At 36.7% G+C, this 27,814-nt stretch overlaps 1 protein-coding gene across 1 annotated transcript; it reads left to right on the forward strand.

Annotated features, from left to right (window-relative positions):
- Positions 1-4,782: 4,782 nt before the first annotated feature.
- Positions 4,783-27,626, forward strand: LOC126376041 (alpha-tocopherol transfer protein-like). The gene is made up of 5 exons (XM_050023201.1): positions 4,783-5,084; positions 21,659-21,818; positions 22,187-22,367; positions 25,013-25,204; positions 26,978-27,626. Exons 1-5 carry the CDS (start codon positions 4,937-4,939, stop codon positions 27,218-27,220), a joined length of 924 nt encoding a protein of 307 aa, XP_049879158.1. The 5' UTR covers positions 4,783-4,936; the 3' UTR covers positions 27,221-27,626.
- The last annotated feature ends 188 nt before the right edge of the window (positions 27,627-27,814 follow it).

Below are 27,814 nucleotides of genomic sequence, written 5' to 3' on the forward strand. Positions count from 1 at the left end.
GACAACTCATGACATGACATGATGACAGGCGAAAATAATGCGTTCACTTACGCGATAACGCGTTAGTTTTGTAAAAATATAACGAAAACTTACCACCTACACCACCACAACGATGATTACTATTTACGCTACTGCATACAAGGTGGCGCTATAAGGAAACACGATACGATACGGTTATACGATAGATGGCGTTAATTTTACACATTAGAGACCCTTCTCACGGCTTCGGCAGTACGATGCCGATAAGGGTAAGGTTGCCAATATTAGACCATATGCAACAAAATATCGATGATTGACCATTTTAAACGGTATTTTTGACGACAACCCGATGTCATAAGACATTTTGACAATTTGTAAATAGTTATTTATATCTAGCCTAGGTTGTCAGCTTAGCTACTCAATAATACTGAAATCGTCAGTTGTCTCGATATTGCATGAATTGCATCGCGTTATGGGAAGCTCGTTTAATGGAAATAAAGTAAGTACTTGGAAATAGCCTATTGAACAAAGAAACTGCTACATAACTCCGAAGACATATGCCTTTTTACATCTACCGACAGATGTGCCGATTGGTACGTATTTTATCCGTTCGAAGATACGCAGATGAATCGTTCTAGAAGTATCTTTATTCGTTCACAATCCAATAAAGCTGTTGCTTAATGGCGTAAGTAAGTATCTAGGTAAGTATCAACATTATTTATCTGAAATGTTTCTGGAAAACACATAGCATGATTGCTATGTACTTGTACTTAATGTGCTTGTTCCTTCCGGGGTAGATCCCTGATAAAACACGTGTAAAAAGTTCGTAAAAATACCCTATAACATTTTATAATAATCCAGCTGCACTATAATATAATAACACATATTATTTTCCAAGATAGCCATCTCGAGACCACATGTTTTACTTAAGTATATTTAATTTTACTGTCAAGCGCAAAACACTACATTTAAGTTGGCAATTAACTAAGTATATCATTGTCTTTTGTCAACTGTAGTCGTATTTTTAAACAAAAATTACATTAATCTCTTTAAATTAATATATTATGTAACCTGCAGTATAAACCAAGAGTACCAAAACCAATAGGCAATTTATGTAGGTGGTACATAGTGAGCACAGTTTTTTCCCGAAGACTAGCTCGGTCTTCACCAGTAAATGATGTATCTAGTATAAGATACTAAACATTTGGGTAAGTGTCTAACTTTTAGTACTTTGGTGCTGAAAAACACAATTAAAACTTAAAATATTATAAGTAAGTATTAAGTTATAAGTGCGACTAGGTACGTACACTCGAAACATAATTGTCATAAAAAACCCGGGCAGTCAAATTCTTCCTTTATTTCACAGTTAGCAGACCGAGTGAGAGCCCAGAGATACCTAAGTCTACTTACATCCTAAAAGTGGACTAGTACTTATCACGTCGTGTCCTAATGTGATGAACGTGTTAAGCGATTTTACATGTATCATCACAAAAAAAGTCAATTATCCTAATACCTTTTCGTAGTTTCTCATTATCGGCATTTTTAGCAATGAGCTAATGTATAATAGAAGATTCAAGGAAAAAAGCGTTAAAAAAAACCGAAAAACTGTTATGATGAACCGATGAAATGGAAACAAGTAGGTATGATGTTTTTGTCGTCTATTTCCATTACTTGGTGTATTTTTTACGCAGTTCTTTAATCGAATCCTTCATCAGATGGTAATAAAGTCAATTAAGTATAAATTATAATATGCATATTTCATACGCGTTAAACAACCTATTATAAAAAGAAACGGGAAAAATCGGAGGTATTGTCAAAGTTATTGTCATTAGCATCTATAAAAGTACTTCCCTACCTACTTTATCTGAAACTGTCTATGTGAACGTGTGCAATGTGCATACAATTTGGCCGACCAAGTGAATACCATCCGAAGTAAATCTACAAGAAGTCACGTATAAAAAAGCGTACACACAAACTTGAACACTGTAAATGTTCCGGGACGTAGTGGTAGCAAAATCCCGGAATGCTTCCGGCACCGCATCTATGTGTAGCGAGCTTAAAACAATGAGGGACTTCCCAAGCTACGTTCCCCAAGAATTATACAGGGTGTTAGTGACATCGTAACGAATACTCAGGGGGATGATTTAGACCATGATTCTAAATTAATATCAGGTCGAATTTTTCGTCGCAAAATTCATGATTTTTTTTAGTTTTTTAAAATTATTTTCAATTCTATACTTTTGCGATGGAAAATTCCACTTGATATTAACTCAGAATAATCAGCTGAATCATCCCCCTCAGTATTCGTTACGATGTCACTTACACCCCACACAAGTACGTACATACAGTACCATACAAGTAGGTATGGGTATTAGTGACAACGTAACGAATACTGAGGGGGATGGTTCAGACCATGATTCTGAGTTGATATCAAGTGAAATTTTCAGTCTGAATATTCATGAAAATTTTTGTGTCTTTTTTAATTATTTTTATTTTTCGTTCCATACTTTTGCGACGGAAAAATCCACTTGATATCATCTCAGAATCATGGCCTCAATCACCCCTCAAAGTTTCGTTACGATGTCACTAACACCCTGTATAGATGTCGCTGTCGAGATTTAACGTGATAATTACCTATTTTCTCAATTCAAAAATAATTATTAAAAAATATTCAAAAATACAAAATAATGGCAGAAGCATATGTACTTATATAAAAATAATTGTTAAGTACTTACCTGATATTTGGGTTACACATTACGTATACAATTATGTTGCTACCTAAGTATTTGCTTCCCTTGTTTTTAATCAGAATAATAATGGGTGGAAGATGTAATTATGCGTGGGTGTAAGTCACGAGCATTAATATGTATACACTTTGGTACCATGTCACATTAACTATTTTGACAAATTGAACTGTAAGTCTCACTAAATGTCAAATAATATATGTTAGTGCGACAGAGTCCTATAGTGGGTACATTATATTGCTCATGACTGTACTTAATAACAAGGGTCTTAATTAATTAAAGGTGCATTATTTATTCAAAAGATACATAATATAGAGTGAGTGTGTCCTGAGTGTGTTCGCAGACAGGTGGGACTCTCCACTGCTGCGCAGGTGGATGAAGCTCCATACCGACTGACAGACTGACTGACAGGACTGATGCATTATTTTTAGTTACTAACATTAGACAGTAAGAAAATTGTTACTAACAAACTATGGACAAATGTCTGAAAATAAAATAAATAATAATAATAATAATATCTGTTATCCATGAAATTAGAAAGTTAAAAAAGGAAAATCTTTACAGTGCTATATTGTTTTTGAGGAACTTACCGTGGAATGTCCCTCATAATGGAGGATATAATAATGGAGGATTAAGTTTTTATTAACATTACTTACTTACTTATTTATATTATTTAAAAAAAAGGTGCATTTAGGTGTAGCATATACATGAGACATTACACTAACTATGATTTACAACAGTGTAGTTAATATCACACCTTCATTCATACACTTATAATGTGTAAGTACATACTTAGTTCGTACGCAAGTAACCTGACAATGTTTTTCATGTCATTTATTTTTTGCAGTGTACTTAAATAAAGGTTGAAATTGAATAAAAACTCAATGAATCATCATTAATTATATTTTATCATTGATGTTAGAAAAAATATACTTTAATTAACTGTAAAATAATGAGCGAAAATATAATATTTTGCGCTTTGAGTTTTCCGGCGATCATTGGCTCCGTTTGGGTCATCCGACCCGCGTATCCGCGTGTTTTTTGGACTTCAACCGAAAAGTTTCCATTTGTTCCAATTATACCCGTGCGCTAATCAAAAGAGATTATAATATGGTTAAAATCCTTTAATAAATTACCATGTTTTTATTCGTGATGTTTTTGTTGTGAACTAATTGAGTCTTGTACACAGCGCAAATTGTCGAACAGTATTGGATTCGTTCTTGTTGACATTATTACAAATGCTAACGTCGGCGAGATACTTGCTATCGGGTATAAAGCATCGCATTCACTTATGTAGGCCATTCGTGAGCGGATATAAAACGCAGTTTGTTGCGGTCGTGTGACATTTAACTAAGTATTTGTATAATGGTAAGTTCTTCCCATCTCTACAAACAGACCTTCGTAAAGTCCCGAATATGATCACTTAAAATAACTATAGCAGTAATGAGGGACTTTGCTGGCAACATTCCTTAAAAACAATATAGATGGCGCTGTACAGATTTTCCTTCGTTTAACCTTCTAATTTCATAGATAACAGACATATGCATCTTTTATCTTTGTTTACACCAAGGCACTATAACATCCTCCACCCATCATTCTGATCAAAATAAACAAGGTAGCAACATAATTATACTTATACATAATTTGATCCAAATAACAAGCAACAGTTATTTTTATATGTCCTTTTGCCATTATTTTTGAATAATTATGTAAGTACCCCGAATAAGTAATTAAATGAAAAAATAAGTAATTACCACGTTAAATCAACTATTATATTGATTAACGGGTAACGTAAACATTTTTTGTCTGTAATTTACCTACTACCCAAGATATACATTTTTTACAACTAAAATAAAGAAGATTATCAAACATCTAAGTAAGTATACTTACTAAAAGGTCTAAAAAAAGCAATGATGTAAATCTGCTACGTCTCGCGTCAAACTTATTTACCTGCGTTTATTATTATTTTGCCGTAGCGTCTGAGCCGCGCGTCATTGTGCACTCACCCTAATCGTCCTTACGTTTCTATCGCAGGTTGTTTATATAAAAGCCTCGCCGCGCTTCGCCACCAGTTTTGTCCTTACCCAGCGACTGCGATCTTGACGTGCATAGTTGACATTTGAAATAAAACTCTACAATTGTAGAACTGTTGCATAGTCTATTGCAATTTTTGTACCAATTTTGAAGTTTGGTAAATTTATTTGTGTAGTGAAATGTCGTTGCTGCAAGGGCCTTCGGCGAAGCAGGCGGAGATCATCAAGCAGGAGCTGAATGAGTGCGAGGAGGACCTGGAACGAGGAGTGAGGGAGCTGCGGAGCATGTGCGCTGCCGCCCCGCACCTGCCCTCGCCCGATCACTTCGGTGAGTTACCTTCTGTATTGGGAGATGGTGGTGGCTCTTATTTACAAGTATTTATTGGACAACACAGGACAACACCTTTGTCTGAAGTCATGATATGCTCTTCCGGCCAAGTAGGTACTCGTTGAACATCGAAGGCAAGACTACAAAGATAAGCGAAACGATTGATTGATTGATCCTTGCTCTCGATTCTCGATCTTACTTGGGTTCTTTCAAAAATCAAGAATTATGGATTTAACAGCGAATACCCGAACGTGGATTCCCGCTACAGTGAGTCTCTTTAAGTGAATCTACGTCGCGTCTCTCATATAATTTTGTTTGTACAGTACAAAACACAAGTAAAATGACGCTGCATATTTACAATGTAAACACCATAATTCGTATTAGAAGAAAAATTCTAATAGGTACTACAGACACAGACGGGCAGGCAGGTACATCATCTACCTACAAAACTCGTAGGTACGCTGTTCAAAATGCTATTCGAATAAACAGTAAAAAGTCATTTAAACAGAAGTCGGTAGGAATAGTTGAGATTAATAGTTCAATAAGTACTTAATTATTTTCCAATATCAGTTGTGTAATGTGACCTTTTGGTTACCAAACTATCAAGGAATCGATTCTATATTCAAAGTAGAAAAGGGCCTGCTGCCCTTGCGCCACCTCATAAAGCAGTTCTCCTTGATAACACAAAAACTATTTAATTATACCGATAACGAAAACGAAATCAATAGGTGGCCATTAGAAATATGAATGCAATCAAAATGTTTAGCAACCATTGTATTTTTCTCCGTCGTACATTTATAACTAGTTAAAAGTTTATATTACATTTAATTACGTACTTAAGTTCTTGATTTTACCCGTGGTTTCGATAGCTTACATAAAAAAAACCCTGAACCGACCTGTCAAAATAATAATCCATTAACGATCATACAAAATTTCATCCAAATCGGTGGAATACTCGTAGTCCCGGCGTCAGACAAACCTTTACATTTGTGATATAAACACCCAAACAATCTTTTCATCACTAATTTAAGAGCCACGCTCTTATCGGTGTAGCATTCTCCATTCTTGTCTACAACAACCAACCCAACTCAACTCTCAACTTTCAACAACACCCTTACCCGAGCAACCAACCCAATCAACCTCAACAACCTTCAACCTTTTACCCGACTATTTTTATAATAATACTATAGTGAAATCTTCTTTGATTGACGATGTTTGATGAAAACAAAATGTGTATTTGTGCATTCGGTTGCATTTACTGCCACGCTTGCAGCTATCGCAGGGATACATGTCAAGGCTGAGAACACAGTAATGAGACTATAATGCTGATTATTGAAGGCATTATTGATGCCGTAAACTATGTTTATAAATTGAGTTTGAAGTGGTATTATAACATTGTTTTAATAAAAATATCACCAACATCAAGTGTTTCGCTTCCTCGTTTCTTATAAGTTCGTATCTAAGGTCTAAAATTCCCTGCTCGCGAATCAGTTTTCCGTTAAGTACAATCTGGGCCTCTTTAATAGCAAATAGGCACTTACCACCAGGTGATTCGAGATTGTGGTCAAATGCTTTCCCATTTTTTTTTGCATGCATCTATGCGCATGTATCTATCAAACAAGTAATCTAAAGATTTTAAATGTGCTAAACATGATCTACGAGTAAAAACTTCCTTCCTTAAAGTTGTGAAGTCTATAAATAGGTTCACGTTATTTCATTAAACAATAAATAAAGTCCCTATACACATAGGCATACATACACAAACTCAAGCCTATTTCCCACCTCCTATTTTCCACCTATTTCCAACGGCTTCCGTGGTCCTGGGTTTGAATCACGGTGGGGACATATCACAAAAATCACTTTGTGACCCCTAGTTTGTTTAGGACGTTTCAGGCTGATCACCTGATTGTCCGAAAGTAAGATGATCCGTGCTTCGGAAGGCACGTTAAGCGATTGGTCCCGATTACTACTTACTGATGTGAGTTAGTAGTCGTTACATGAGCCATGTCAGGGTTGTTTAGCGGCTTAATAGTAACCCTGACACCAGAGCTGTTGGGGTTGGTAATCGAGATCACAACCCACACGATATAAGAAGAATATTTTCCACCGATCACAGACTATGGAATTCTGACACACTTCGCAATCGTTTCATACACGAATAGCCGGCGGAACACGTGCAAATTCATAATGAATCCTATTACACTACTACCCAAAGGTTACCTGGAAAAAATTGCTGCATGAGCAGTAAGGCCGCATGTTGTGTCTTTCTGTATCTGTTGTCCTTATTTCTATATCTAGTGTCCATTGTGCTCAATAAAGTATTTTATTCAACTATAAATAAAACCTAAGCCGGATTTCTACTGTTGCTGTGTTTGTCACCATCCAATGTTACATCAACAGAACAATTTCACGAGGACGCATTTTTACACATATAAAAGGAGACCTAAATAATTTTATACAATAATATACGTACTTAAGTAACAACATAGCCGTTCTCCTTGGACCGAGATGATAATTTGATTTAATATGTGTCGCGGAAATTTTTACTGGACACCGCTTTACGTTTACGGCTCCATGGTACTTCACAACACACGCACTTTAGATCTATCTAGAACTAAACAATGATCAAGCATAATAAATTAAAAATATCTCAACCGGAAAACTTAAGTACACAAATCTAATATGCCTATAATCTGCCTATAAATAACTTTTTAACATGCCCACGTAAATATACTTAAATAAAATTAGATCATGACATAATAAAAATATTTATATCGACTTGATATGTAAATTGCTATCGTAGGTATTATCGAAAATTAATTCATAATGAATTAATTCATGTTGGTTGATTCTAATTTTATGTGTTTTTGAATTTGAAGGCTTTTGTGTTACAAAAAGTTAAACCTACTTACCTTAGTTTTTTGATATAAGTATTGTATAACTTAATGGGTCGGATAGAATTACAGGTACTTACTTTTACAAATAACTATTAATGTGTTTTTCCAATATGTATAGGTATAATATAATATCTCTGTTTATGGGTCGAAAGTGCCATTTATTTTAGTAGATACCTTCCTTCGTCCTTTTCAGGACCATAAACTTCATAAATCAGTCGTTGCAAGTTTAACAATAGGCAATAAACCGCCGAAATTAATAATATGCCTTAATGTCCACATAGAAGCAATGGTCCCTACGTGTTATTATGCTTGTATACAAATATCTTATATTTAATAGAGCGTTTTATGCCATTAGGCCGTTTTTTAGTGCAAGCAGAGCCGTATACAAAAACAAATAGTCAGGACTCACACATAAAGCTTTATTCGGTATGATTTAAAGTGTAGAGAAACCATGAGCCTGTCAATACATTGCCAGTAATATTGTTTCATGACATGACAGAAGGGTATGAAAACAGAAATGAGGGACTTTCCGGGCTACATTTCCCAAAAAATATACAGATGGCGCTGTACAGATTTGCTTTCGTTTAACCTTCAAATTCGATGGATAACAGACATTATGCATCTTTTATATTTATTTTTGAATATAAATGATGACCCTTGTTATTACACCCAGGTACAACACATCTTCCAACCATTATCATTCTAAACAAAATAAAGAGAAGCAATAAAAGTAGCAACATAATTCATAGATCTGATCCATATACCAAGCAACAATTATTTTTGTATAAACATCTGACTATGTAGCCGTGTAATGAGAAAATAAATAATTATCACGTTAAATCTGTATAACTCCATCTATATTGTTTTTGGGTAACGTAGTCTGGTGATAATTTTTCCCTAAAATGTAGGATGGTTGCCTGGAAGAAATTGCTGCGTGAGCAATAAGGCCGCATGTTGTGTTTTTCTGCATATGTTGTTCTTATCTCTTTATTTTGTGTCCATTGTGCTCAATAAAGTATTATTATCTATCTATGGAGAGGAATGCTACACCGACAAGATTGGCTTTTAAATTGGTGATGAGTCTGGAAAGTCCCTCATTAAGTGGAATAATTTCTTACAAGACATCCAGTAGATAAGTAAGTAAACTATTTGAATGTAACAAGGTTAGCCATATCAATATATCTCACGCGGAAGGAACACGCTTTACGTCGGTATTTCCGTAACACGAACGGTAAAAACCGACCAAGACACGCCGTAATTAATAAAATAGACTTTTTTACAAATTAATAGCTTTGTTTTAAAATAGATATTAAATGGAAACTTTTAGAGATATTTATAGAATTCATGGTCGTTGGCCTCATTTGAGGGAGTTATTCGCAATAAATTATGATCATTCAACGTAACGGTGGATCGTTTTTATGTTTCAGTTTCGTTGGGAAATTTCCATATTTAGGTATTTTACCGGCATGAATTGGCTTCGTAGCTATTATTATATTGAGTTCTAACTCTCTTTATATTTTTTTCTTCTCCTATTAATAATAAATGACATGTCTTATGATTAATCATCGCCATTGATGTTATAATAATGTTATAATGTTACTAATTAATAATTTGATCAGGGTAATTCCCCGTTGTTGCTTAGTTATATTATTCACTTAAGAAATCACTGTACAGGCAGTAGGACTTGCTGCTTCAGCGTAATAATCTGTAAAATATTTATATATAAGTATGTCATCATCATCAGCCCATTAACGTCCCCACTGCTGGGGCACGGGCCTTCCCTATGGATGGATAGGGAGATCGGGCCTTAAACCATCACGCGGGCCCAGTGCGGATTGATGGTTATTAACGACTGCCTTCCGAAGCACGGAGGAGCTCGAGATGAAAACTTTTTTTTGGTCACCCATCCCATAGGATGAGGTTTTGCGAAAGTTGCTTAACCTCAACAATCGCAGACCGAGCGTGTTTACCGCTGCCCTACCGAGCTACTCAAGACAGATAAGTATGTACACGTGTCTTAAAATGCCTTCTGTTTCTGTAATTAATGAATTCACCACCAAAATTAGATTTTCCGTTTTAAACGAATAGTAATATCACATTCCTATGTGTCGACATATCTTTGTAGGCTTTTCTTTGTAAGTAAGTACGTAAGTATTTCAATGGCATATTTATATCTGTATATCTGTTGACATATATTATATTATGTGATACCTATGATTTGTTTAGTTTGAAACAAAAATAAAAAATATAAATCAATTAATTAATCATTAATACAATTAAGGTCGGCGAGCGCGTTGAAATCGTTTGTATGAAGGACCACACGCACGGACAGTAAGGAAAACTCTACGCATTGATTAGCGCGCAAACAAAATACTTAATATCTAAGTAATACATAACTAAGCTTACTAAAGTCCACAGGATGTTTATCGTTAGACCATACGCAAAAGACAAACTAAGTACTTACATATGACAATGGACGATTTAATAGTAGAAACTACAATATACCCAGATGGTTATAATTAGGGGTGAATAATTTACTTATAAGTAAGTAAGTACATAATAAACATTATTTGTAAAAAATGATATTACGAAAAACATTGAATCGAAGGAATTATGAATAATAACAATGGTAAATAATGTTAGAATCTATACTTAAAAAAGCAAATTCCAAACGCAATTACGTCAGTAACTAAACTAAAATAATATTCAAGTGTATTTATTAACCACAATATTTACAATATATCTCGATATAAGTTATATTGCTATTTCAACACGAAAAGCCAATAAATATAATTCAAATCGCATAAAATTGGTTCAGTCGCGAGTCGGTAGTCGTTTCAAAACAATTTCAAAATCAGACATTTTGCTATCTACTGCACGCACGTAGGTATTTCTACCTCTACGAAATGTCTGCGGATTTCGTATGAGATAAGTAAGTAGGGTAGGGTTATTATATTACTTAAGTAAGTAAGTGAATTTCGTCAGATTTAGCGACAATTTTCTCGCCTAGCATGAGTGATGATTTTAGGGCTGATTCACATTCAGTTCACATAAGTAGTACCTACCTACTTACAAGTCTGTAAAGGAGTTTCTACACTGTACAAGTCACGGCAAGTGACGTACGAATGCGGTGATGTTTCTAGATTAAAAAAATAAAATAAGACACTGGAAATGTGTTTGATACTCAAGAACTAGAGGGTTATATTAGATGTAAACACTCGGGGTGGTATTAATAAGCTTTGAGACTGCCTCCAAGATCATGTCAATATGACAGTTCTTATATAAAAACAGGGACTTGAGCATGATCTTGAGGGCAGTCTCAGCTGAGATTAGTTTATTAATACCACCCTTTCTTACTTACCTCGTATTTTGATGTAAGTACTAGCTAAGTTACTTATATCTAAGCACTTTAAAGTCGCTTTAAATATAGACCAAATGCGAATCAACCTTAAAGTAGACCATCCATCAGTTCTCTGCAACTCCCGCGCCTCATCTGCATTCAAAGTGTGTGCGTGTGCGCAATGTTCTGTTTAATTGATATTTTGAGCGCAGCGTTCACTAACCCTGGCTTCTTTGGGGATTTGGGTTGCTGCTTGTTATACATGAAGTCACTTTATTGCGAATTGGTTGGTTGACTATCAGTTCATTTTGACAGGCCACGGCCAGGGGCCTGTTTAATAAAACTTACAATTGTAAATTACAACGACATTTTGATGTTCATTACGTAGCTAATATGAAACTACAAAATATTCGTGATCATACACCCGCAATGTACATCAAATTGTCATTGTAATTTACAATTGTAAGTTTTATTAAACAGACCTCTGGTATGTCGAAGGGCGATAGCCTTTTTTCGCCGACTGTAGATAACATAATAAAAAACGCTTTTCCTGTTTTGATATGTACATCGTTGCTTAATAATGAAGGGCAAATTCCTCAAAAAAATATTATTTTAATATTTAGATATCTCCATAGTATATAACCTTAGATTATTATATGTATTTTACATGTAAGTACTTATCTACAATTGTAAAAAGCTTTTTCTTGTGAAGTAGAACGGTTCGATACACTGACATCCGGAAATTCAATACCTATTATGTTAAAACTAGCGCTTTGTTCGATGATCGAATAAAAATATGTACTTAGTTATCATAATATTTACTAGATAATGACGTAGGTGTAATGTAGGTTATGGTAACGTAATGTGTACTTGGTAATTAATATGAAACCACTTATGTATCATTACTTGTGAAATGTAATTTTAGTTATTTAATGACAAACGCGACGTAGAGTGAATAAACTAATCTCAAAGACTGCCCTCATGATCATGCTCTAGCATAGGCATTGATATTACTTTTCGTTTGAAACGGAAAATCTAATTTTGGTGGTGAATTCATTAAAATATTACAGAAACAGAAGGCATTTTAAGACAAGCGTACATATTTATATATAAATATTTTATATATGACCTGTTATATTGACATGATTACCTCAGACTCGAAGCTGAGATTAGTTTAATAAAACCACTTGTAGAGGCACTCGCCGTAGCCGGAAGATGTTCTGGAAGTCGCTGTCAACGCAATAATTCGTGTTAAGTACCAGATACTTAAAGCCTAATTAATTGAAGATTATCTTCTATTAAGTACCTAAGTAGAGGTAGGTACTAACAGTGGATGGACATTGGACTTTATATTCAATAGAAACCCGCTAGATTTTCTGGTTGAGTAAGACATGGCGGGTGAAAGAACCACTGCGCAAGACGCAACCGGTTCCCCTTTAGACATAGGCAAACTAGGACTAGACTAATACACACACACACATAATAATATATATACAGGGTGTTAGTGACATCGTAACGAAAACTTTGAGGGATGATTCAGGCCATGATTCTTAGTTGATATTAAGTGGAACTTTCCGTCGCAAAATTCATGATTTTTTTTTAGTTTTTTGTAATTATTTTCAATTCTATATATATTCTATATATTCTATATATCAATTATATATATATATATATATCAATATATATATATATATATACAGGGTGTTAGTGACATCGTAACGAAAACTTTGAGGGATGATTCAGGCCATAATTCTAAGTTGATATCAAGTGGAATTTTCCGTCGCAAAAGTATGGAACGGAAAATAATTTAAATAAGCTCTAAAATTTTCATGACTTCTCCGACAGGAAATTCCACTTGATATCGACTCAGAATCATGGTCTGAATCATCCCCTTCAGTATTCGTTACAGTGTCACTAACACCCATACCTACTTGTATGGCTACTGTATGTACTTGTATGGGGTGTAAGTGACATCGTAACGAATACTGAGAGGGATGATTCAGCTGATTATTCTGAGTTAATATCAAGTGGAATTTTCCATCGCAAAAGTATAGAATTGAAAATAATTAAAAAAAACTAAAAAAATAACATGAATTTTGCGACGGAAAATTCCACTTGATATTAACTCAGAATCATGATCTGAATCATCCCTCTAAGTATTCGTTACGATGTCACTAACACCCTGTATATACACATTTTTTTTTCTTTTTTTTTATAGAGGGTTTTTTCTATACAGAATATGCCACCCTCATAGTTCTTACAATATTATAGGTTTAACCTAAGTTTCTCTGCCACCTTAAATAACTTATACACACGCACACCTACCCCGCCGCCTTTGCCCACTTTACGTATAGAATAAGTTTATCCTGTAAATGTTTTGTGAATTTGTGTGCAATAAAGTATTTTATTATTATATATTTTAGTAAAGTCGCTAGTCGCACCACTCTTCAACTTTTGGAGTGCTTTGGAGCGGGCAAGAAAAATTAGAAAATATTTGTCAATTTTTGTACCAGAGATAAAAAAAAAACTGATTATCTGTATTAAATTGTGGCAGGTAGCTTGCCCATGTTATTATTGCTACTCAAAAGTGCATTTACGTTTTTTTTAGTTTTCTTCTACGATTACAGCTATGCGATAACACGATCCTTTAACCTCTTAAGAACCGGATTTATTTATTTGGTTCTCCATCAATGAGTACAATAAACATTACAAAAAGAATATACAAAACATATACTTAATTCCAATATTTCCAGACACAATAGTTAAACAACGGGATTTAGATATTAAAAGGTTCTTAGGAGGCTAAAAACAACTCGCAGGTGGGGGGTGAACTATCAAAGCATACTTACATAGAATAAACTAGTAGTCATTGGAAGTAATGAGTACTTAGTATTAGTACTTTATATGGACATGCACGCTGGTAGTAAGTAGCTAATTTTCTTTGAAAACTTTGATAAGAATCCGTGGCGTTGATTCTTCAAATTGTTATTGACAAGACTAGTTATTGCGAATTATAGAATAATAAGCAAGTCCTTATTCTGAATACGTAATTCATTTATCTATTCAAAATATACAGGCGCAAAAATATCTTTCGGTTATTATAAGTCATCAAACCATTACGTAAATGCACGATGCGTTAAAATTGTCTATTTCGTGGAACTTCCGCGAATCAATTGTTTTATTTGTGGAAAACCCAAAAAAAAAAATGTACTTACACGTGAAAAAACAAAAATATTCCGAATAACATAATTGTACGGTCACGAGTACTAATATGTACACTTTGAAACTATGTCACATTAACTTTTTTAACAAATTAAACCGTATGATTTATTAAATGTCAAATATGATGGTGCGACAGGGTTCTAAAGTAGTTACATAATATTGCTCATGACTGTACAATATCTTATTTCACTTTGTGTTTTACCTCCGATTGATCTTTTTTACTAATAATAGCCCCATTTAGTAGGTAAACCGTGACATCATCGGTATGTGGTATCTATTAATGACCGCATTGCGGAACTACAATTAGTAAGTAAGTACTTAAGTACGTATATCAAAATTACACACGGAAAAGTTGTACTTATATCTCTAATTAGATCAAGTAAATGCTGCTGAGGAGCTCGGTGGCGCAGCGGTAAACGCGCTCGGTCTGCGATTGTTGAAGTTAAGCAACTTTCGCAAAGGTCATAGGATGGGTGACCACAAAAAAAATGTTTTCATCTCGAGCTCCTCCGTGCTTCGGAAGGCAGGTTAAGCAGTTGGTCCCGGCTGCATTAGCAGTCGTTAATAACCACCAATCCGCATTGGGCCCGCGTGGTGGTTTAAGGCCCGATCTCCCTATCCATCCATAGGGAAGGCCCGTGCCCCAGCAGTGGGGACGTTAATGGGCTGGTGATGCTGAAATGCTGCACGTTATTTACAGGTACTTACTTACAGTTTTTAAAGTGTACTTATTAGGAATTACGTTTTAAATAGTTAAGATTTTAGTTTTATCAGGTATGTAGACTATTATAGAGAAAGAAATAAATGGAGAAAGGTCTGAAAGGAGTTATAAAGGTCACATCGAAGCAATTCATCTGAATAGGAAATAAGTAATGCTATTTGACATTTGTTTGCATTGCGCACTTACTTTTAAATGCGCAATATTTTTTCTTTTATATTCTCTAATCTATTCAAATATTTTATAACCGCATGCGGCCTTTATTAATTACGATTACAGTCGTGAGTTATGTTTGTCGGTGTAGGTCTTCCTGTATCGTGTAGGTTGTGAGGTGGATGACCCATCACAGCAATGTTGGTGTCAGGGTTATTATGGCTCATGTGACAACTACGTACTTCCATCTTTTAGTAGTAATCGGGACCAATGGCTTAAGTTGCCTTCTGAAGCACGGATCATCTTACTTTCGGACAAATGGCTGTAATGTCCTAAGCAAACTAGGGATCACGAAGTGTTTTTGTGATATATCACCACCGGGATTCGAACCCGAGACTTCCGGATCGCGAGTCCAACGCTCAACCACTGGACCACGGAGGTCGTTTCGGTATAGGTTAGATATAAAACTTATTTAATATTCGTGTATTATTGGTAAAGCAATGGCTGTATCATAAGATGTGCCTTGCCAACAGGTGGCCAACTCTTTTGCAATTTACCTTATGTACTTATAACAAAAAAAACGAGAAGGTTCTAAACCAGTTTTAAAAACTACTTACAGTAAACAAAACGGTCTTTAATTCCTACGTTCTGGTAAATGCTACATAGACAAAATACTTTATTGCACACAATGGACACAAGATACAGAAATAATGATAACAGATAAGTACAGAAAGGCACAACAGGCGGCCTTATTGCTCACGCAGCAATTTCTTCCAGGCAACCTTTGGGTACAGGAACATTTTGTACAAATATAATAGTTAATATATAGTTAGTAGGGTTAGTGCATTCTGACATATAAGTACACTAATACTATATATTACAGATAGTATACATATATACATATATAATATCACTATGGGAGAAGGAAAACATGACAGATGGTTTACATAGAATAAGATAGAGGCAGAGTTCACGAAATGCGCCTTTACCTACTTGTCTTGTAATGAATGGGAGGAATATGAAAAGCTTGATTGTTTGTTTAACAATGAAGTTGGAGGTCTTAAATTAGAGGTCTGCCTGTATGGAAGTACATAGTTATACCTATGAGGAACTTATTTCCAGTCTTTTATTGTCTACAGACAAAGCCCGTGTCCCACCGAGTATGGCTATTTCGCATTAAATACTGCATTACGTTTTAGTGATGTTTTGAATCGAGGATTACGAGTCGTAACATACCTATAAGGTTACTTACCTATAAGGTAAGGTATGATTAGACTAAAGTCCCTTTCCGGAGATAGCTCAGAGGGGTTAAAAAGACCACATCGAAGCAATTCACCTAATAAAGCAATATTGCTATTCGACATTCGGCGCAATGCAAACAGCGCACTTATTTTATATGCGCAAATGTCAAATTGCAATATTAGATTTTTTAGATGAATTGCTTTAATGTGGCCTTTTCAACACCCCTGGTAGGGTCTTTGCCTCTTTTAAAGCAATTTTAGCATAGCGTAACTTTATGTAGATGAGTAGGTAATATCGAGTTGTGCAAGTGCCGTGTACCTCTTTTGATTCGTTGACCTGTGAATTGTGATGTATATTTGAGGCGAACTGTTTGACTAAAAAGAGGTAGGTACGGTCACGAGCATAATATGTATACACTTTGGTACCATGTCACATTAACTTTTTTGACAAATTGAACTGTAAGTCTCACTAAATGTCAAATATGTTAGTGCGACAGGGTCCTAAAGTGGGTACATGATATTGCTCATGACTGTACGTCTCAAAAGAATTCGTATAGATCAGTATGTCACTAGACTAGTTGTTTTATATTATAAGTAGAGCCTTGACCGGGTAAAGGCCCTTCTACATTATGTGCTGTTGTAACTGTCATAAATACTGTTATTAGTATCATTTTACTCTATACAGGATGTTACTGACATCGTAACGAAAACTTTGAGGAATGATTTAGACCATGATTCTGAGTTCATATCAAGTGGAATTTTCTGTCGCAAATGTATGGAACTGAAACTAACTAAAAAAGACACTAAAATTTTCATGAATTTTCCGACAGGAAATTCCATTTGATATCAACTCGGAATCATGGTCTGAATCATCCCCAGTCAGTATTCGTTACGGTGTCACTAACACCTATACGAATTGTGTAGTTATCTGTAAGTACGTACTTGTACGGGATGTAAGTGACATCGTAACGTATACCGAGGGGGAAGATTCAGTTTATTATTCTGAGTTAATACCATCAGAATCATGAATCATGGTCTGAATCATCCGTTACAATGTCACTAACACTCTGTATAGTTATTACAGTACAGTATTAGCTCGAGCCCTACTACTGTTCACGTCAATATACTGTTACGCAATATCTGTCACTAGGCTGTATTTTACAGAATAACAACCGCCAGTTTAATAAATCTTAGCCGACTGTTTATTACGAGGACTTAGGTATTTGTTACGTATTAGTTATTAGATTTTGCAATTGGTATTACTTGAGTAGTAACAGCCTCCGTGGTCTAGTGGTTAGAGCGTTAGGCTCACGATCTGGAGGTCCGGGTTCGATTCCCGATGGGGACATTGTCGAAATCACTTTGTGAGACTGTCCTTTGTTTGATAAGGACTTTTCAGGCTTGAATCACCTGATTGTCCGAAAAAATAAGATGATTCCGTACTTCGGAGATCACGTTAAGCTTTGGTCCCGGCTATTAGCCGTAGAAACACCTCCACCAACCCGCAATGGAGCAGCGTGGTGGAGTATGCTCCACCATACCCCCTCCGGTTGATTGAGGGGAGGCCTGTGCCCAGTAGTGGGACGTATATAGGCAGTTTATGAGTAAGTAGTAGTTATACTGTGAGTCTGTGGTAATAGCGAATATAATGACGGTATTTTCACGCTACGTTCCCCAAAAAGAATATAGATGGCTCTGTTTAACCTTAGCCTTTAGCCTTCGTTTAACCTTCATGGATAACAGACATTATACATATCTTTTATCTTTGTTTTTGGGTATAAATGGTGACCCTTGTTATTATACCGAGTATTAAAATAAGAAGTAAAAAAGGTAGGAACATAATTAATTCTATAAGTACCCTGATCCAAATATCAAGCAATAATTATTTTTAAATACGCCTCTGTCATTACATTATATTTTTGAACAATTACGTAAGTACCCGAGCAATGAGAAAATAGGTAATTGTCACGTTAAATCTGTACAACGCCATCTGTGTTTTTTCGGGACCGGAGCCTGGAAAGTCCCTCATTGGGATATAGTTGTGAGCTTATGTTATGTTTAATCTGATAAGAGTCGAATACCTAACTTTTTAATACCTCACATTCAGGACTAACCGGTCTGCCAGAGGTTTTCCTTGTAATTTATTTTTCGTTGCATTAAAAAACATAAAGTACCTATAAGATTACGCCTTTTTCCTAGGTAGAGACCACAGAATTTCACTTATTAAATACGAAAAAAAATAATTTTAGAGACACTTTTATTTTACATAACATGGGGTAGTCAGACGTACGTCCATAGTAAGATTTTTCAGGTGAGGAGAGCCTCAGCGCTCCCCATATGTTCGGCGAAGTACGTAGTTAATAGGTACCATCTGCGGCAAATCTACAATAAATCTAACTACTCTTTAAACTTGAACTTCAAACTTTAAACTTGAACTTCCATGGAAAACATGTGTTAAATAACTGATTTAATTCCCAATAATACGCATTCTATTACGGGACACATCTGAACATAACTTTATGCTTAGGCGATGACCTACATTTAATTTAGGCACCGCGCGATATTGTAAATTACTTAGCTATAATTAGTGTCCAATAAAACTTCATAGTGACAATACGTTTGTATACTTTCTCAACTTTTTCTTTATGTGCACTCGATTTCGGCCAAGTAGTTAATGCCATCCGGCCAAGTAGTTAATACCATCTGCGGCAAATCAATGAGTCACGTAAAAAAGGGCACTCGAAAACTAACTTCAACTTAACCAACTTTAAGATATATGGGCTAATTTTCTCTCTCTCTCTCTTGTTCGTCACTACGAAATAACATTCAACCGGAATGTGTCGGAAGAACATTCTGCTGGGAAGTCAGGTCCAGTGAAACTAGTTCCAGGTGTTATTAGCCATAATTTATTGATCATCAAGTACCAAAGCCGTAGAGAAATTGCGTTGATTATTCAAAGAACCTTGCCTCTTGACAATGACTGCGGTCTTCATTAAAGGTAATTATTTACTTAATAATAACTATGAGATTTACCCCTGTTCTACCGGTTTTTCTTTGTTATTTTTCACCATTAATGATGCAATATTTCCTGTCTGAATGAATCGTTACGTATCTATTACTGCATTTTCTTATTGGTTTCGACACGTAAGAGCGAATGAAGGATAATAGGATTACTAAAGCGGTATATAGCGGAGGTTGGTGGTAGGGCTGACCTAGAAGGACGTACATTGACCAAATTGGAGATGTCTTTAGAAAAGGTTTACTACGATCTTCTCTGAACCGGCGTGCGCGTATGAAACGATTGATGAATGTGGAGGAAGCAAGAGAAGTGTGTCAGGACCGAAGCAAATGGAATTCCATAGTCTCTGCTTACATATAACACATTATAACGCTCATATAACAAACGTAGACAGTTTCCAGTTTTCCGCGGCATGGTGAAAACCTAACGTTATTCGTCAGAGAAGCTGAAATAAAGCCTTCACTTCATTATAGTCTGATATAATTCAGTTAGTTTACGTCTAAGTTGTCTTGTGATTACTTGTAGCTCTGACCATCCTATTTAAGATTGCGGGCGTGAATATTTTCTCTTATGAAGCAATTCGGATGCAATAGTTACCTACTTAATGTTAATCTTTCAGCTAATAGAAGATCCACGAGCATCTATTGTCTCGGACATACTCCGTCTTGCACCGAGTAAGGAAGTCATGACGCCAACAGACGTCAGCTGTTTGGCAACCACTTTATAGCTGCCCGTATTTAGCATAGTAACCTGTTATCTAAATACAACTACATACCGTACCAAGATATTGAATAGTAAATAAAATAGCCTGCTATAGGTACACAGCACCGGTATTGTCCGGTATTCTTGAATAGGAATAATTTTCTGCTTGAGTTAGCACTTACAAACATCTCTACGACCATAATAATAATGTACTTACTTAAGTAAGTAATTGTATATATTTATAGTAGATATAACATTCTTTGAATTTGGAGAAGGTAGTACCTTACCTAAGATTTTAATTGGAAAAGTTTTTGAAAAATACGACCTTAAAATTAATATATGTAAAACCAAAATTCTAACAATTTCCAAAACTCCAAAAATAGACAGCCAAATAATTAAGTTAAATAATATCCCGATTGAAAATGTAAAGAACTTTAAGTATCTAGGCAGCATAATAACGAATGACTCAAGATGTACTTTAGACGTTAAAACCAGAATAGCAATGGCAAAACAAGCTTTCCATAACAAAGGGTGCATATTCAAGGCTAAGATTGCCAAATCTATCAGAAAAAGATGTGTCAAAACCTTCGTATGGAGTATAGCCCTCTATGGATGTGAAACTTGGACACTGACACAGAAGGACAGAGAGAGACTCGAGGCCTTTGAAATGTGGTGTTGGAGGAGGATGGAAAGAATAAGTTGGACAGAAAGGGTTACAAATGAGGAAGTGCTAGTAAGAGTAAGGGAAAAGAGACAAATACTGAGAATTATTGAGGACAGAAGAGGCAAGATGATTGGACACCTAATAAGACACGACGAATTCATTAAAAACATCATAGAAGGAAAGCTAGAAGGAAAGAGAGGAAGGGGAAGACCAAGAAGAGCTTACATGGAACAGATTAAAGAAAAGGTTAACGTCGTGTCTTATAGGGAAGTCAAGGAATTGGCCTTTGATAGACTGGAATGGAAAATGCTACACCGACAAGAGCGTGGCTCTTAAATTGATGATGATGAAAAGTGTATTTATTTCAAAATGTAATTTAAGGATTTTGCGGGGTTGAACTTGAAGCTGTAATAACAAAGCCTAAGTAGGTACTTTATTTATACGTCCCACTACTGGGCACAAGCCTGGCCTCAATGAACTAGAGGAGGTATGGAGCACATAAATACATAATATAATAATACATTACTTATTTACTTACTTACTTAATTAAGTATTCACCACCACTCAGATGATGATGATCATAAGTAAGTAATTTCTTTTTTTTGTGTTTGTCAACAGACAGGCAGTTCCTAGAGCTGTTCGTGCGCGGCTGCCGCATGGACATGGAGCGCGTGCGCACCAAGTTCGAGGCGTTCTGCGTGGCGCGCGCGCGGCACAGCGACCTCTACGCCCACCGCTCGCTCACCGAGCCGCCGCTCAACGACGTCTGCAAGTTCCTGTGAGTACGCTGCTGTCTACCGGTTTAAAAATTACTCACTGGGTTCACATTTCTTCAATATAATCTTCTCAAACGACGCCCTGAGACTAGCCTCAGGCCTCAGGCCTGTTGACTTCAATTTTGTACCTTCAGCGGCTTAGTAGCCACCCTCACTGTTTTGTAAGTTCACTGTCGCGTCAGCGCTCGACAAGATAAAGCAATACACTTACCTAAGTACCTACTAGTATACAGATACCAACTAATACATTGAAGCACCACCGAAAAACAGCCATTGATTAAGTCACGCCACACGGTGTCTTTTGCTGATTCAACTCTTTAAATCATTGATTGAAGTTCTTCGAAAACTTATCTTAACCCTTTTCCGACAGAGACATGATCCCGCTCCCGCGGCTGACGGATGAAGGCTACCGCGTGACGTTGTTCCGGGTGCGGTCAGGGTACCCCGAGAGCGCGGCCGACGTCGCCGCCGCCGTGCGCGCCGTGCTGCTCGTCAGCGACGCGCGCATGTGCGACGAGCGGCTCATTGCCGGCGACGTGTTCATATGGGAGGTCAGTACTAGTAACTCTGTAAATATTTATAGATGCGTGTCCTCTTCACTCTTTCTTCTTCTAGCAGGCAAGGCATATGTGCCACGGGAGCGTAACAAACGTCTAAAAGTGGCTTGATACAGGTTTCGTGATTAGAAGACGAGATCAAAATTTAAAAAAATATTAAAGTATAGCCCTGAAATTCTGTTTTTAACTGATAAAATCAGACGTTTATTGCTATTTATATTATATAACATGTAACGTCATGAAAACTTAGATACTTAAGTAAGTACTTATACTTATTTTTTTTGTAAGTAAAGTAATTAAAAACTACAGTAACTGTTTTTTTTTTTTGCAAACTGCGTAAATATGCGCCCAGTCAGACGTTATTTTCTTCACTTTACGAATATAAGTAGGTACTTAAGTACATAAAACAACGTTACATTGCAGCTTTAAATCGAAACATTTCTCAGAATTATTTCAATAAAGCATTCCAACGTAATATTGTTATTCTGCAAGAATCATTTAAGGCTTTGTTCTTAAGCTAAAAAACCTTCTCATTCCGCACGTGGCTATGAGTCAATGATACAGGAAGCTCAGATTATATTTACATAAAGAACTTATCAACTTACGCAACGTTTGCATCGGGCGATACCAAATCATTAGCAATATGTGGCAGTACGCTCGGTGGCGCACCGGTAAACGCGCTCGGTCTGCGATTGTTGAAGTTAAGCAACTTTCGCAAAGGCCGGTCATAGGATGGGTGACCACAAAAAAAAAGTTTTCATCTCGAGCTCCTCCGTGCTTCGGAAGGCACGTTAAGCCGTTGGTCCCGGCTGCATTAGCAATCGTTAATAACCATCAATCCGCACTGGGCCCGTGTGATGGTTTAAGGCCCGATCTCCCTATCCATCCATAGGGAAGGCCCGTGCCCCAGCAGTGGGGACGTTAATGGGCTGATGATGATGATGGTGTGGCAGTATCTACCGAGTTGATGTTTAAATAACGTCAACGGAGGAACAAGTCTGATTGTTGTCGACTAATCTTGTTCACATAAACGCTTATGCTATACATAATAGTATATTACGATATGAAATATGTTAGTGTCCTCTTATCAATCGTAACGGCGTTTGAAGTAAGCTTTATAAAATAAACTAATATAAAGCTGGGAATACGGGCCGCGGCGCGAGATTCTGTTTCCGTTTTTTTTTTATTAACAATGAGTTTGCGTGTGACGACAATCTCACTTGATGGTAAAGATATGCCTAAGGTAGGACATGCTTCTCAATATATTCCAGCTTTCCTTTCTGTCCCGCTTTTCCAGCTCTGTGTGCCGGTTTTTGTGTGAAGGTTTTTCTAATCGCACGTTCACTTTTACAAACTATAAAAAGTTGTAGGCTACTGACGTATCTAATTTTACATTGAGATAGTTGTAGCTTACCTTGGCAACTTGTAGAGTAGGGGCATCCCTCCACGGAAGGAATCAGGAAGCGACATACACCGGCCGCTTTTCAATGACAAACTTATGGAAATATACCAACTCGAATATATAAGTAATATTTAAAATTAAATCATTTAAGTATCACTACAAATATTTGTCGGTAATAAAGTTAATAAAAGATAAGTTGACCAAAAACCAAATAGATGCCCTTAGAAGAAATTCAGTACGCTTTACTCTGAACCGGCGCGTGCGTGTATGAAACGATTGATGAATGTGGAAGCAAGAGAAATCTGTCAGGATCGAAGCAAATGGAATTCCATAGTCTATAAAGTTAATTATATACGATGGTAGGTATGCAAGGTGATGTATCGCCGGCATTTCGGTATCTTCGATCAACCTCATTTATTACATTGTGTGCACTGAAGGGAACATATTTTTTTCAAAATGTTTAAAATACTTTATAGGTTTAAAAGACTTACCGCCGTGAGTAAGTTAAGTATAATATCGTTGACCTTTCCTGCTTGTCCGCTCATCTTGGAAAATTACTTGCAGGTATTAGTTCGTTATTAAATAATAATACTTACTACACCTGATTAATGAATACCTCTTACGTTTGCGCTAGTTTTTTTGTCAGTTTCGCTTCAGACATTAGCCGTTTGTTTTAGAATCAGAAGCATTGCGGTTTTCTGTACTTATTTCGCAACCAGGATTTCGAGTAGCTATACTTCAGCAGGGTCTATATGCCAACAATGTTCAACCACAATCCTCATTCATCTTGTTTTAACTGCTTAACGAATGACCAGTGGCGTTGAATCCCTGAAATGTAAGTACCCTTAGGATTTAAAAAGTTCAAATACCTACCTACTTATTTATACTTCTGTAAGTATTACCTATTGGTTTTATGAGGAATAAATTCAAGTAAAACCTACTTGTTACTTTTATTTCTTTCATTCACTTTCTTCTTCTTTAATCTGAAAAACATTATATTATTAAAAAATATTTTTATTAGACATAAAAAAAATATTTTTGTATTTTGTAGAATGGTGTCGATTCGAGCAATAACCCACATGATTTTAAACTTAATTTGACAGGACTAAAACTAGCTTTAAGTATTCCTTTCTTGCACTCATTGTAAATGAAGGACAGCACATAGTTTAAACCCGATACTAATATCTCCATATATTAATCTACATTATTCTGCAAAACTTGAATCCCTTGCCTGCAGGTATCAGAAGTGCGCGGTTCACTGGTGGCGCGCGTGGCGGCGGCGTTTGGGCCGATCCGGCGCGCCATCCAGCTGGCGCAGGCGGCTTACCCGCAGCGCCTCAAGCGGGTGCACGTGGTGGGTGCTCCGCCCTTCCTCGCCTCCTCGCTGCAGCTCATGCGCTCGTGCGTTAACGAGAAGGTTCGCCGGCGGGTGAGTTCAATTCAACATCATTGTACTGTGTATTGTGTAATCTGTGAATATACTATGCCTACTATCGACCTTACTGTTTGGGATTTAAACTTTACAAAATAAGAACTCTTTGTGACACATAAATGCGGCAAGATGCGGCATGTTGGCTCGCAGGTTTGCCCGTTGTAGTAAGGAGGTGAAGATTACGCTTTTTAAAGCCTATTGTCAGACCTTCTACACGGGGGGCTTGTGGACCAATTGCTCGCGGAAGGCACTAGACGCTCTGCGTATACAGTATAATAATGGTTTTAGGATGCTCCTGGGATTGCCTCGATATTGCTCAGCGTCGGGCATGTTTGCTGAAAATCGAACAGACGACTTCTTTGCCATGATAAGGAAAAAGACCTCATCCATTTTAACAAGAATGTGGGACAGTCCCAACAGCATCCTACAGATGGTTGCTGCTAGGTATGACTCGCCTGCACTGAAACACTTCATGAGGGTTTTAGTGAGGCAGTCGTGATTGATTGTATATAGGCCAATATAGTTTAATAAGGTTATTGTAATACTAACATAGTTGTAAGTTTTATTTCTGTAACTAATAAGTGGGCCTACGTTGCCTAATTATGGTAAATACAAATAAATAAATAAAATAAATAAATGCATAACAATAAATACGACAAAAGCAGTAGCAATTTCTTCCATGCAACCTTAGGACGAAAGTTAAGTTAAAGTTAAGTATATTATAATGACAGATATCAGACATAAGTCAAGCTCAGGTATATGAGACACTATTATTATCGACATTTAGGTAGTTTTACATCAGTAGCGGCTCTAGCAAAATATTTAGGTGGTGCGAGACCTCACAGTGGCGGCTCTCAAAATACAGTTTTTTTTCGATTAGTTTACGGCCACCGAAATATACCTAATTAAATCTTTGAAAAGTGTCGTTTATGGCCACCCATTCTTCTTCTTCTTTGCGAGTCGATGGCGATCGAAGCTAAATTTTTGCTGACCAATAATTGGCCACGCTTACGGCATTGTCAGTGGCTTCGTACAGATCTTCAATAGTGCTCTCCCCGCCACCCATTAAATGTATGAGTTTTATGTCGCCGATAAGAGGTCTAAGTCACATCACAGGTGTACCCAATCCAGTTACTCCCCTGTAGATCCGGGGCTGCCAGCCAGGATGGCCCCGTTTTGGCTGATTTTGGCGCCCCATCCCCCTCCCCCCTTAAACCGGGGCCCGGTGCAGTCGCACCGTTCGCACCGCCCTAGGGCCACCACTGGGTTGCATGATAAATCATCGATGTTACCTACATTACTTACTCTATCTATCGTTTACAGTAATAAACATTGAGAAACATTGAAACTCACTACTTATAATTTCATGATGAAATCACAGTCAAGACATATCAACCTTTTAATTGTGAAATAAGTACAGTCAATGGAAATATTCAACCAAAATTGCGATGTAAAATAATTGTTGCGCAAAAAAAAAAACAAATTTCCATAGGTGATAGATAAAAAATTCCTAAGTCAGCAAAACATAACGATTAAAGTTATTTTTGGATGTAACAACAGCAAAAAAACCGGATCACGTTCAAGTTATTTTGGGTTGTGCATCACTTAATTCTGACAGCGTGTATAATCTATGATTCGGAAGAATGTTATGAAGTTATAACAGTAGCCTATATGCCTGACGGGGTAGGCAGAGGAGTATAGCATACACACCCAATGCACACACTATATTTTTCATGGCCGTTATTATATTTTAATGATGTTTGTCCACAGTACTACCTACATTCTAAAGTGGACGAGCTTCTGGACCACGTCCCGGCGCGCGTGCTGCCGGCTGAATGGGGCGGACAGGAGGAGTCCATCGACATCCTAACCAGAAAATGGCGCCGACGCATCGATGAGCTGCGAGATTACCTCCGGGACCTCAGTGAACTCAGCACCGACAACACCCCTCCCCTAAAAGACAGTGACCTCTACGGCACAGTCGGTGCGTTCAGAAAACTCGATATCGACTAAGCACACCACTAGTACACCCGCCAACCAATCGGAGTGGACCTCGCGTCATAGCGGAGCGCTGTGATTGGCTGAGCATGCCGCTAGACACGTTGCTCTCGGGACGGGCACACGTCGATATCGCGGCGACCGGTGCAAACACCAAAGAATGAAGGCGCTTACTTTACAGCTCAAATAAAACATTAGATTTAATAAGAATCTAACTACTTAATAAGTAGTACTTATAATTAAACTTAGTAGGAATTTGTACAAGATTAAATAATAAGTAATGTGATATTTTATGAATATCAACCTTAAAGTAAGTAAATTAAGAAAACGACTATCCTTATCTTATAGTGATAAAGTAAATATTGTATACCTAGGTCAATTTATAAAGTAGGTAAATAATTAAAATAAATATAAAAACTTAGATTGCAGCAGTTTTATTTCATTATTGCCCTATTATATCAATAACAAAAATAGAATAGAAGGAAGCAACACGATAATATCTAGGATCTAGGCTATATAATTTGGATTCTAGGTAGGTGTCTACCTAGTTGATAAACAAAAAGGAAGTACCTATATCCACCCACTGCTTGGTACAGGCCTCCCCTCTTT

Source organism: Pectinophora gossypiella, chromosome 20 (assembly GCF_024362695.1).
Source record: "Pectinophora gossypiella chromosome 20, ilPecGoss1.1, whole genome shotgun sequence".
NCBI lineage: Eukaryota > Metazoa > Arthropoda > Insecta > Lepidoptera > Gelechiidae > Pectinophora > Pectinophora gossypiella.